Raw genomic sequence first — 13,774 nt, 5'->3', positions numbered from 1 at the left:
TGAGAAAACCAACATTCAATTGAATGCGACTCTGTTATCTCGATTCGATGCCCCTTAACAACGTGATCCACCACGAACATTCTCCCATATCCAAAGAGGAAGGGAGGAGGAACGCCAGACGATCGATCCCTCTCGGATCATTTGCTACGCGCTTATCACAGAGAATGTACTCCTTTTTCTCATTTTTGCCCTTTATATTCAATTCAGTACACTCCATTAGCTGAACACTGCCACGTATGGTAGTCTGTCTATCGTCTGTGTCTGTGCATTATTATGTTGCATGGAAGGTTTCGCTTGGTTTCCTATCGCTGCTTGATGGACTCTAATACTGCATGAATTGGGCTGCGTTTAAGTTAAAGAGAGAATAGGCAAATGAGCTGAAAATAATCGACTCTAGATTTTTGCAATTTCAAAAAGCCTGCTCTTTTTTATGTATAATTTTATTTTTTCGAAATCTAGTTGCTATAATTAAGTAGACTGAGTTAAGTAGAATCAGTAACTTCGATGTTAAATTCAGACACGAAATTAAATACAATCAGAACTCTTACATATACAGTATATACATTGCTACATATTCAGAAAACAAGGACACAGTAAAATTGCTATCGTTTGTTCACCATATCTCAATCGTCCCCTGCAAATACAAGTTGCAGTAATAAGAAACCACTTGACACGAGAAGCCACCCTGCGGAATACAATGTACCTCTTTTTGGTAGCAATGCGCAGTAAGTTAGATAGGTGGTGGACTATAAATTACAGGAATTCGAGAGACACGCAAATAAAACGACAAAATTGCGTTCCACCCAAATGACCTTTTCGCGGAAGTTTGTATTCCAAGAACTGTGTAGTCTCCACGAATCTAATATCGCGAAACAAACTACACAAGTTGCAATTTATCGACCATCTGCGATAAATAAAGGTTCAGATTGCAATTCCATGTAAGTTGCAGCGGAGCATTTCGCGACTAACACGGCTTTTAATCCACCAGCTAAATCCTCGTGCTCTCCTCACGGAACTCGTTAGGTGGCGCCAATCGTCGCTCCATGATTAATTGCCAGGCTAATTACGTCGAACTTGCCACAGCAGCACAACAAATTGCTTCCAATATTCTTTCATTCTTTCTTAGAAAATTTCGCTTAGGTGTCTTCTAAGTAGACCAGATTAAAATCGACGAATCCTGTCGCAGTATCAGGACTCCTACGACTATCTTGACGACTCTTAACAGTTTGACGTAATAGTTTTCTGACTTTCGCAAGTAGCCTAGTAGCCTTGGTCTCGAGGGAAAAAAACGATTCCGCTGAACAGGTTGCATCAGCGACAGGTGTATCCTCGAATTTCACCATTCTTCCACTCCATCAGTGGGATAATTGTCGGGGATTATCCAATAGGAGGAACGACTAATTTGTTTCCTTATACTAGTGGACAGCGATGACTATCATGGAAGGAGTGCAATTAATTATTTTTTCACGATGAGGAATTGAGGAATGGGAAAACAGCAAGCTAGAGGATAAATAGTATCGGTTTTAATTTAGCATTTACACGTGAGTTATTGATTACTCTTAAAATAGAAACTTCAGAAGAACGAATTCCATGACTCGCATGTGAGCTACACTCGTGAAAGTTCTAATTGCATCGAAAAGGTGCTCCAAATAGTAGATCAGACATTTAACGAAGGAAAATCATGAAGTCTCAAAGCCTATGAAATTCACAGATTCTCAAATTCCTTCAATTACGCTCTTAAACAAAATGTCCATATACTCAAGATCCACATTACACTCTTAAAATTACTTCCGCCATTTTTACGGTTTTATTGATATAAAATTGAAACAACCTATATCTAAATTAGGAAACAAGGCTAAATATAAAGGAGAACGTGTGAGTCGGTTTACCAAAATGGCAGCGAATTCGAGTCGCCACGTGGTTCCAAAAACGACGGATCAGAAAATTGATGGTACAAGAAGATAGAAATTCAGAAAGACGAGAAGAAAGGATTACTCGATATTGAGTCGTCGATAGCCTCAATCGTTATCTTAGTTATCGGCGCGAGGCACTTGGAACCCCCAATCCCCAGCATCAGAAAAAAGGAAAATAAGCGTGTACGCGACGAATGGTCGTCGTCGCATCGGGAATCTTTCCATTGTGAAGTGGCAGGCTTCTGAGATATCGCTCCACTTACTATAACCGATATCGCTATTACGAAATTACAAGCAACGTAACGACGCCTTCAGTCAGCCTCGTGAATTAACTTCACGGGCCATGATACTGGCGAATCGACTGATCGATAAAGGTCCCATTTCGCGCGTAGATATCGATAGATTAATTAAAATAATCGAACCCATTAAACGAGAGGTTTCGAACGTCCCGTAACTGCTGATGATTCTATCGATACGAGGTGAATGAAATAGTGAGGAAAAATGTTGTCCGAAAGGTGGCCTATGATTAATCGATGATGAAGATTCTTTCGAGGGGCGAAGTTTGATTGGCTAGAAGGGGATGATTCGGGGCTTTAGATACGTCTTTTTGAAGATTGATACGGGATTAAGGGACGGGCTTGATGGGTTGAGTACTACCACCCTGTAGCTCAGCCAGAATTTCAGGATAGGTCTTGCCCTTGGTCTCGATCAACGCGAAGTGAGCGAATACTGTGGCGCCAGCCATAACAGCAGCGAAGATCCAGAATGTCATGTCTGTACCCAGCTCGTCGTTCATGGCTGGGAAGGTTTTTGTTACCAGGAAGACCATGAACCAGTTCAGCATCACTGCGATACTGGAGGCCTTCGCTTTGGTCTCTGCTGAGAACAGCTCGCCCATCAGCATCCAGGGTATGGGTCCCAATCTGCGGAAGTGGCAACAGATTAGAGGAGGATCTTAAGTTTATACTGGAGTGCCTTCAATTTAAGTTTGAAGTAAAGTCGGAGCTAATACTAAAAAGTAACACTACCATGAAATTGTTTCTCAAAGAGTATCAACATTTTTGCTAGGTTCTAGAAAAATATAATAATAACAAAATATAGCACTTCTTTTTCCTGGGTTTTTATGTGGACTCACCCAATGGAGAAAGCAATCATAAAGACTATCAAAGAAGTCAGCGGCAGCCAGCCCAGCGAGCTGACGTCACTTTCTGAATTCTTCTGCTTGAAGTAGTACCCAAGAGCCAAGAGACTGACTGACATAAGACCCGTGGAAATCATGAGCAGAGGCTTCCTTCCGGCGCGATCCACAATCACCGCCGCGACACCTGACATTACCAGCTGCGACGAACAACAACGTTACAGCGTAAACATCGTTACCAGAGAATCCTAGTTAAATTGCTCGTGATTAAGGAACTAGGATAACAATTCATCAACTCGAGGGAAGGAACTCTAGTATTCTAAAAGATAATAAACACTTGTCTCTACGATGTCAATTATGTTTCACCTTCCATGCTGAATTATCTAACAATTTTTTACATTTTTAAATGAACCTCTTAGGCTTACTTAGACTTCTAAAAAAATGTCTCCCAAAGTTCACAGAAATCTAATGCAACAAACGAACCTGAACCAACGCAACAAGGATGGAAGCCACAGCAGGTGCCAGCGAGCTGCCAGCAGCCTCGAAGATCATCACAGTGTAGAAGATCACAGCGTTCACGCCAGAAGCTTGCTGGAAGAACATCATGCCAAAGCACGCCAACATGGCTTTTCTGATCGGCGCAGATTCTATCATGTCAGAGAGAGTGGGCTTCTTTCCTGCACTCTCTTCCACTGCCTTCTGCATCGCGTTCAGCTCGTCGCCAGCGTCATAAGCTTCACCCCTGAGCACTGACATCGCCATCTTGGCGTCCTGTTTCCTCCCTTGACCCTAGGAACATTCATCAAAGCGCACTAAATCAGCTCGGGGTTCGATGAAGCGAGGGTTAATTGCTCGACATCCATTTCCAGCTGTCTGGCGACGATAATCATGTGATATGAAGACAGATGGAGAAATAGATCAGTTGATTTAGTGGAGGAGATTATCTTTATTGACTTTACTCCTTGTGGCCCAAATATGGATAGCTTAGATAAGTCTAAGAGTAGCTACAGTTATGGAACATCAAATATCTGACTACTCACCACTTGCCAGACAGGAGACTCAGGCATGAACCTAAATGAGATGTAAAAGAGAACGATGATCAGAGCACAAGCAATGTTGAATCCAGAGTAACTGAGGACATTGCCCAGGATGAAGGCGACGCAGATCCCCAAGGTTAGGAACAGCTGAAACAGAGCTCCTAGGGTCCCTCTAGTCGAGACCTCAGAAATTTCAGAAATGTAAGTCGGGCCAATGACGCAAGTCGCTCCAACCCCAATTCCAACCAGGAATCTCGCGATATAGAGGAACCAAACGTTAGCTGTGAATATGATGAGTGCCCAAGAGAGCAGAAACGGTCCTGCTAGGAGTAGGAGAGACTTTTTCCTCCCCAATTTGTCAGCCATCGGTCCTGCTGGAACTGCACCCGCGATCGCGCCCAGGGCGCATAGCGAACTGATCCAGGAACCTTCGTCCTTTGTGACTACTAGCCAGGAGTCTGGCGAGTAGAGCTGGGGGAGGACTGGCGAGGTCCATCCTAGGGCTGTGCCGACACCGACTACCAGCATGCATGCTAAGAAGAAATAGAGTTAAAGAAGTAGTAGTTTATTTTTTATTTCCAGATTTAGCGTAGGATCAATAATAAGATGATTAGTAGAGAAGTTTTGTGTGTGGAAGGGTTAGATTTTGTAATAAGGATTTGACTCGATTAGGAATTTAATAGTATCTATTTTTTAGATGATCTTGCAGAAATAAATTCTACGAATCAAAAACGTACGATTTTACGCAGTACTGTTACATAATAATTTCATCACCAGTCGATAAGACTTTTCTTTGAAGTTGCTCCTATCTTTTACATTTCAATTCAATTATTAAGTTGATTAAAAATGAGGAGATAACCTGTGATCCTATCTAACCTGAAGATAATGGGCGTACATGGAACCAACGTTGGAGAAATGTTTCTAGTGACTCGATTCGAAGAAACAGACGTCACTGTCCGCGTTTGGAAGATTTTGATGGAATCTTGGAGACAAGGGAGGAAACAGTGTCTGCTCTGTCTTCGAACCATAAACTTGTCGCATTTTTTTTAAATTCGTTAATGGCTGTGGGGCTCACAGGTATACGAAGAAAAATGAAGAGAGAGACAGTTAATCCCTCAGCAGTGATTGAAGCCAAGTGGAATGTCTCGTGGCGGTTCAGACAAGACAGTGATATTCATTGATATTTATCTTATATTTTTTTCACAATTTTTTTTAAAGAAGAGACTAAGTACTCTACAAGATAAAGTAACAAGAATCATTTTTTTATCCCCTTGGTCCACGTTTCTTCACTTATTTTAACATTAAAAAAACAAAAAGGCAAAGAAGATGGAGCGTGCAAGATCATTAATCAAAGTTCTCCAGAGGAACGTAGCAATCTCTAATACCATATTCACCACCGACACAATTGGGCTTCTAAGGGACCAAAGAAAAAGTATCACAGAACCAAAAAGCCAAGATAGAAGATGCTCTTAAATACCAGAAATCGAGGCAAGGTACTGCCACGTTTTCTTGCTGTCCTGGCAAACAGGCACGCCATTCATTATCCCTGTGCTCTCCATTTCTTCGGAATTAGAGATTCCTCGAAGAGCAGCGCCTGGATGGATTCGAGTTCAAAACTATATGCTACTCGAGGCCCTTCACTAAAAGAATTCTCGGTTCATCGATCGAATGAACGTTTCGTCGCGAACTGGAGCACGATCGAAGAATTTCGACTGTCCTCTGTCCAAGAAGGCTTATCACCAGGATCTATGGTCGCGTCGATCACCTGTAGTCGATGCAACCAGGTACACGCGGGTTATACACATTTCGGATTAAGCAAAGTCGATCGAAGAAAACTGAATGGGACGATGATCACACCGAGGGCCATCATATATCACGGTCGACGCTATCTGCTCATCATTATCGCCGCTCTGTGCTATTATCGCTGATGATTGAAGGAAAAAATTTAGAAATCACGATTAACACCTATCGGATTTCTCGGTTGCTCGGTCGCCTTGAAAATCTATCAATGGAACCTGGCGTTTGATCGGTTCGTTTGCTTAGAATTGGGAAATCGACACTGAGACGTGAACACAGAGTCCTCACAATAGGATTATTAACAAATCAAGAGATTCCTTCCAGGTTGCTAATCTTTGAGAATTATTACTGACATCTGGAAGAATTTTTGTTGAATTTCTGAGAGGAGTTGAGTGCAACAGAATGGAAGGAGTATCTCCTAGAACGTGTCTCCAGATTCTGTGTTAAACAATGTGTGAGCTCTGAATAGACTCGATCAAGGATATGAGGCTTGCAGAAGGTAACATGGTAAACCCATCAGCGGATCTAAATCCCTGTTTGCAGAGTCCTTTGAAAACGCGACGTCTCCTGCACTCTGGGCCAAACAAGTTGACGATAATCTCGGTCTTGTCGCTTTGTGTTTGACTAGCTAGATCACTTTGCCAAAGAGTGTTGTAAATTCCATTCTTCGGTGAGTTTAGCAAACAAGAAGCTAAGTAGCGGCTCGAAGCATTGTGTGGTTCATTGCACCGTAGAAGTCACGTGAGAAGGAGGAAATGGAGTACGTTGGAGTCACTAGACGGATATAAATACTATGATATGCATGAAGCAATGCTAAATTAACCACGTTATACTTCTATTTTTGTGTAGAATTAATTTACCATTAATTATGTTGGTATTTATGCTGGTCGATGAATTCCTGTAACGTATGTTTTCGTGACCAGAAGTCAATTAGTATAAACTAAAGTAGAAAGAAAACATGTTGATCGTGTGACGATATTCTGTAGTTGTTTTTCGACTCTGTTCGATATCTGCAAAGATATTACATTGAAGACTGATCCCATTGCATCGCATAACATGTTTACTTCAATGCGTTCTTCCGTGATCTGTGAATGGCGCGTGCTTCTCATGTGAGGACGAAGTTGACTGAGTCGTCGAGGTCATTCTGACGAAGCTGACTCGGTCGTGTCCTTTGCGTGCTCTCATTATTTCCTTTTTTCTTCACTGCGTCCCTAAGAAGTCCACTACTAGGTGTTTACTATCAGCTGTAATTCTTTTATTATCATTAACTAGGGTCCGCGGGGTCGTCACACCCGTGAGCCAGAGGCTCCCCTTGCGGATTCATCTCCACCCCTATTACTACCAAACTAAATTCTAATCTCGTGGGATACACGAAATCATCCATTTTCTAATAAGAACCAATTCTGAAGGAAAAAATTTCTTCCTCTATTTTTAAAAGAAAAAATTGTGAAAACATTGTATGTGTAAAAACATTGCCAAAGCAGCAACGAATTGATCGATTTACATTCGAGTGTCTTTCCAGCAGTTTCTCCCTCCAGAAACCTCAACACCTGAAATACGTATTATCACTTCCACCAATTCGAAGATGTATATCGATCGAAGTATCGACTTCTGCACGTACCAGCTAATTCTGAGATAATTGCACCGAAAACTGGGTTTCATGAGTCACGGTGAATAAAACGGTTGTAGAAACGAGGTGATTAGCAGAGGCGAACCGCGATATTAACCACAGTCTGCCCAGTATTCGTGGCAATAATTTTCGTTAATAGCAGCTATATACAGTAGCCTGTTATTCGGCAATTATAAATTGAATCGGTGTACCGCGAACAGTGGCACGTGAACGACCGCCTGGATCTGCTATCAACGATAATCGGTCAAATTGGGCAGCGTGCCTCGAATTTAATCGTTTCGTCGAAGAGCCTGGATGCTTTTAGAATGGTCGAGTAGCGTTTTGACGTAATGTTTTGTGGAAAGAATTGTGCCTAGAAAAAGTGATAAGTAACTGGAGGTAGAATGGTTGGTTATGGGTATGTGAACAGAGGATTTGTGGAAGATTAAGATTAAGAAATTGGTTAATTTCGTAACGTAGACTTTGTTCCTCGTACTAAAAAGAATCTAGAGACGAACACGAAAAAATTAAAAATGAAATTATTAGTCTCTGCTAATTATCTCCATCGTCTCATAATTATTCTTCTTCTACTAAGCCTTCAAAAGAAGAACTGCTGTAGAATAATCTTCAACTGAAATCCAGAAGTCCAGTTATCACTACTAGATCAACATCATTAAAAGATCATTAGTCGTAAAACAGGATTAAAGTCGGCTAAACAGTATGAAGTGGCTGCTCGTCAAATACTAAGTAGTAACCGATAAATCCACCGATTGCTAACGAGATACCTATCTAAATTGACAGAGGTGTTTGAAGTGACAACCATAGCGAAAATCCTGTCAATAAATCAGTGACGATCGCGATTCGACAGTGGTTCGCGCGACATTGGCAGTCTTTTATCGCGAAGGCAGCGAAGGAAAAACATAGTTTCAGGAAACGACGTTGGGAAAGCAAGGTTGCCTCCTAAGAAACCGTGAAACCGTTATCAGTGATACGACGATGCGCCAGATGCCCTGAGATTAGATTTACGACCGTGATCTTACCTAATCGCAAGTGCTCATGTTCAGCAGGAAGGAAAATTGAATGAACGAAATTCTGCATGGAGAACCTTACGAAGAAAGTCGAGACTATCAAGCAGGAAAGAAATTGACGTAGAATTAGAAATCACGGAAGCAACGCTGTGTAGCAATTTTCTTCGGTTCGTTTCAATAGTTACTTAATCTAACAAAATGATAGCGATAGATAGGATTGCTTCCGTGATAATGGCGAAGTAAACAGCGTTTAGTCAATGGTAGCAGTAATTTGAAGTTAATCCCTAAGATTTCTCTGCTCTTCTGTATTTCCTTTTTATTCAAATCTTTAATAAAGTCATTTTAATAAAATTGTTTAATTGAATTGAATAGCACAGGCCAACAAGAGAGCTAGTCGTGATGTCAAGAAAAGCAGAATTCAAATCACTGCCTTCATCGATCAAACACCGTTCACTTTATTCTCCCTCTAACGATATTCTCCCCTAGGAGAATTCCTGGAAAGTAACTTCCACGTTCTCTATGCGATTCCACCAAGTACATAATGAAGTTTCCACTTGGGCCTTTGAAATGAAGACAGATAACCTCCTGTTGGAAGTTCCAATGAAACGCACGACTTTACAGAGTTCCCAACATCTCTAAAATTTTCCTTGCACAAATTAACTTCACGAGGCTCATAATATTTAATCCGCTATCGCTATCGATAATCATGATACAAAATTTAATACCAAGAGAAACCTAGAAGGAAAAAGTTCCCTTTTCCTTCAAGTCACAAATTAAGGAAAATAAGCTCGCAAGAGAATCATATTTTAATTTACAACCTGGACCAAAATTAAAAAGCACGTAATTTAAAGCAAAGTGTTCAGACAAGAAAATACTTTCAAATGGGATCACCAAAAGGTCACCAAGAAAACCTCGAGAATCAGAGCATTAGAAGACAAAGTACCAAGAGGAAGCTGCACCATGATAAATATCCGAAATAAGACGACAATGGGGCGAATCTTATTAAAGTTTAATAAAATGATAGAAAGTTCAATAATGTTAACACGAAAAGCAGAAAATTGATCGTCTTGCACCGAGAAGCGGAAGATCGCTGCACCTTCTATTACCTCGTTGCACGCTTACGCGAAAAAGCGCATTATTTATAGGGTGACCTGTTTTTCGATGATCGATTCGCATCGCGTGTCGCAATAAGGGCGAAAAAATCCAACGCCAAGTCGCGACAAGCGCTAGGGTCGAGGGAGAGGCGCGTGGCGAAGCAAAAAGTTAATTAATTAAGCCTGAGGAGAAAGACGTCGGCAACGTAACGTAATTTTCTTCGGCGGCGCGGATAATGAAAATGAAATTCTGCGCGCTGGATTACACTCCTTCGGGAGGCTTCTCGTGAGGGAACGATTCCCCATTTTCGCGAGGGAAAAAGGGCGAGAGCAAACTGGGGACGAAGATAGCAAGGACAATGCTCGCTTTCAGAGATTATGGAAAAGTGAATTTAGTGAAACGAGTTCCATAATTCCCTTTCCATCTACCTTTTTTGGTGGTCCTTTTTTCCCTTTTTTAGAATTATTTTTGGAAAAACTCACATTTTTTTCCAAAGTATTTGAATCGAGATTGTGTGAGATATTCGTTTTTTTCCTGCATTGGAAGGTGCGATCTGTCAGCCTGGTATCAGATTAGCGCGATATACAAAGGGATTACACAATATTTACTGTGTGCAATTTGCAGGTGAAAGGGGGGAACAATAAATACAGAGCAATCTATTTGCTATCAGCTCACTTGGCTGAACTATTCTGATTGATGCGCTGTCAGATAGAAGTGCATAGTTATTATTGGCAGTAGCTATTAAAATAGAGTCAATATTTCCTACAGTGCTCATTGGAAGACCTTCGTACTGAAGACTCAAAAGAAGACACACAAAGAATGCATATCGATCAAGGCTATACGAAGTCACTTTGCCAATTATTACAGCAAGGACAATACGTCTGACACCGCCCATACTAATTAGCAGAATGATTTCGTGTCACCTTGATTAATATGACAGACCCACTGTACCTCGTAAACAAAAAAATAATTAATTCTGTCAAAAAAAGAGCAGCTACAAATGCTTTCAAAGCCTTCCCCTTTATCAGAATTGTATCTGAAAAATATCTATCATCCACACGTTTATTTGACGCGTTTCCCCTCACAGTCAAGAATTTCCTCAGATATCTCGAGGCATTAAAATGGAATATCCCGCACAATGTCCAAATACATAAATCTCGCTATTTTCTATTTTTCCTTCCATAAATACAACCCCATCGCGAATAGAAAGCCAGCAGAACGGTGGAGTCACAATCTCTGGTGGTATCGAGTCCATGTGCACGAGTTTTTGACAGGGAGAAATACTGTTCGTTTTTCCTTCGCCCACGCGATTGAAAAACGATTCGCTTATCAGACACGTTATCGTTCTGCCGTGGCATTTTTTGGAGAACTGTTGGATTTTCCTGAAGAATGACTCCGTTTTCAAGCGAGAAACGTGGAGCTTCTTACGAAGAGCGTTGGTGGTGACAGGAATCGTAAGATGTGCTTGAAAAGCGAGCGTTGAATCTGTGAAGTCAACTCTGACAATGAGTAAAGAAAATTATTTTTTTAAATTATATCTCTAATATTACTTGTAGTGAAAATATTTAAAAAACATCATAAAATGAATAGAAAAGTAAAATACAAGCACTTCTGTTTAAAGATAGAATCACTAAGCAGATCTTGAAGAATTCTCATCACCGTTTACCTTCGAACGTTCTTCTTTTTGCTGAACCACAATTTTCATCGCACTTCTTGAGCAAGTTAAAAGACTGCCGTGTCAAATCGTAATTCTCTGTTCTTTAAAACGAACGGGATCGTGAAAAACGTCACTTTACAGTTACGTTCTCCACCTTTCCCATTCATTTTTGCCCATTTTTACTTCCAGCAGTTTTTCACGGTCCGATATCAAAAACTAAAAGTTCTCTCCAAGAAGCGGAAAAGTATCCTTCGAAAAATATTTCTTGATGGAGCACCCTAATAATTCTCCTTCTAAAGCGCAATTTTTTTAGCCCACCATCCGCTGGAGAATGTACACCCTAGTGGGATTAAAAAGAAAGGCAACATATTTCAAGAATAAATAATGATACCTATTTTAATTTGAGTTTAAACTCCGCCCTACCTAAGGGATACATCAACGTGATGGATACTCGATGCTGGGGAAAATTAAAGGAAGGGGTGCAACACTGACGAGCTTAAAAATGTAGAGGAAACAGAACATGCCAACGAAGCGTCCATCTTTATTACCCTTCCTGAAAAATGAGTATAGCCAGAAATAAAAATTCAGTTTTGAAATTTCCACTACAAAGGGATTAAATAAATTACAAAATTTCTTCTGGAAAAAATCACCCAGAGTACAGTCGTCTTCCAAAATATCTACCTTTATTGTTCTCCAAGAGTTCACTTCTCTCAGACTGAATCGTACAAACTTTCTCGGCGAGACAGAAAAAGAGTGAAGGGGGAAAAAAATCGTTCAAGATCTCAGAGGGTACAATGCTCAGTCCCTCTCGACGTGCGTGTAAGTGCAAACGAAATGCAAAAGCAACGGCAGTGTAATTGTCGATCGAGAGGGCGACAGCCACAGGTCACGGAAACCATTCACTGTTTGTCGTTGGACTGAACTTCCAGTTTATCTGTCTAGAACAGCTCCAGATGATACCCTATCAAAATAGGAACGATTATTTTTATTGCGGGAAACGCGCGATTATCGCGGCGCGTTAAATGCTCCGTGACCGCGCGGGTTCGCCAGCCGAAAATAAATCGGCGCTCGTTCGACGATCGTGGAAATAGTCGATAAACCCTGTAAACTTCTCCTTGAGGGGGCCACGAGTTTAAGTATCACGCTGCTGATCGATTCGCCAGCGAGAGCCACTCGCTGGACACGCGATCGCGAGACAGGTTCCACTTTGCTCTTCAGGGTGGAAATTGCTTAAGATTGGATTTGGAATTCTTGAGAAAATTTTGGGACCAAGTGGACTGGTAAGAGGGTGGAGAGGAACGAGTTTTTGAAACTTAATTTGTTAAGATTGGAGAGGGAGAGGATTCGAATCGAGCGATGGAATTTCTGCATGAAGGATCATGGGATTCTAACATGTGGAAAGGATTGTGCTACTTTGAGATACTTTAATGCGCAGGGGTTTGAAGAATAGAATATTCCGAAAATCAATTCGTCAAGATTATGAAAAGAAAACTTGTGATTGGGAAAATCTGTACAAAGTCCTCGAAATTATAGGTTCCTACTTATACTGGAAGATATTTAGAACACTTCGTCACTACTGTGAAAATAAAGAACATTTCTCTACTTGTCAAATTTCAAAACCTATAATTTAAAACACCCTGTATATATCTACACAAAAATTGAAAAATTACAAAAATCCTCCAAAATGGACAGAAACATAATACTTACAATCCATTACGATTATGAAAAAAAAAGTATTTTATATTGAAGTACCAAAGCTGTGGTTTCTACTGTACATTAAACAACCCCTGGAGGTCGACAAACGTTGCTCTAGAAAAATCAATGGAAATAAATACTATCACTGAATATACTCTAAAATCAATAGAAATGTAATCAGTACGAGGCGACTCTTCACGTGTGCACTAACCAAAATTGAATAAAACAAAGTGCTGGGACAAGATAGCGAACGAAAATGCTGACTTTACGGCCACCATAAAAGCATAGAACGATGACGGTGGTCTCGTTAAACCACAAGCTCCGTGATGCAACAAAACAACCCCTGTTACGAGCAAAGTGCACCCTGTATTCCACAGTACCTTGGCTAAATATCGACTTACGTGCTAGTAAGGCCCGTGTTGTAAGTAATCAGAGTAAACTAATCGATTATCACTGCGACAACGTCGGTCGATTCGCGAGTAGACATCGTTTTGGTGGGTGGCGCGAACCGCGAACATCCTACGTCGCTCTTTGACAAATAAAATCTACAATCGTTCGTAAAAGTGTCACTGCTACGCATCTTGGTCTCTACACTGGCTTAACCTTAAATTAAAACGAACCTACGCTAAAATACGAGTACGAAACTAAATACGCTTCCTACATTTCCTCTTCTACCTGCTTCCCTTCGTTATCGTCTCTTTTTGGTTTACTCTCCATAAGGCGTACGCGAGCTTCTGCGCGAGAATAGAGATCGAGGTCGATCGTTCGTCGGGGACTTCGTATCGCGAGGCTCCCGCGAAGAAAA

The 13,774-nt window shown here is 41.0% G+C and overlaps 1 protein-coding gene across 1 annotated transcript; it reads right to left on the bottom strand.

Moving 5' to 3' along the window:
* Positions 1–2,538: 2,538 nt before the first annotated feature.
* Positions 2,539–5,659, bottom strand: LOC143186287 (facilitated trehalose transporter Tret1). Its single transcript, XM_076389861.1, has 5 exons — positions 5,566–5,659; positions 4,092–4,621; positions 3,535–3,840; positions 3,049–3,251; positions 2,539–2,836 (listed from the first exon to the last, which is right to left on the bottom strand). The coding sequence occupies exons 1-5, from the start codon at positions 5,645–5,647 to the stop codon at positions 2,539–2,541; spliced, it is 1,419 nt and encodes a 472-aa protein (XP_076245976.1). The 5' UTR covers positions 5,648–5,659.
* Positions 5,660–13,774: the final 8,115 nt, after the last annotated feature.

Source organism: Calliopsis andreniformis, chromosome 12 (genome assembly GCF_051401765.1).
Source record: "Calliopsis andreniformis isolate RMS-2024a chromosome 12, iyCalAndr_principal, whole genome shotgun sequence".
Taxonomy (NCBI): Eukaryota; Metazoa; Arthropoda; class Insecta; order Hymenoptera; family Andrenidae; genus Calliopsis; species Calliopsis andreniformis.
This window is presented reverse-complemented; position numbering and strand designations above follow the sequence as displayed.

Excerpts from the sequence above, each read along its gene's own strand:
- LOC143186287 (XM_076389861.1), bottom strand. The coding sequence starts at position 5,647 with ATGGAGAGCACAGGGATAATGAATGGCGTGCCTGTTTGCCAGGACAGC. Across the intron at positions 4,622-5,565 it reads GTACCTTGCCTCGATTTCTG|CATGCATGCTGGTAGTCGGT; the intron begins GTATTTAAGAGC and ends ATTTCTTCTTAG. Across the intron at positions 3,252-3,534 it reads TCCTTGTTGCGTTGGTTCAG|CTGGTAATGTCAGGTGTCGC; the intron begins GTTCGTTTGTTG and ends TGTTCGTCGCAG.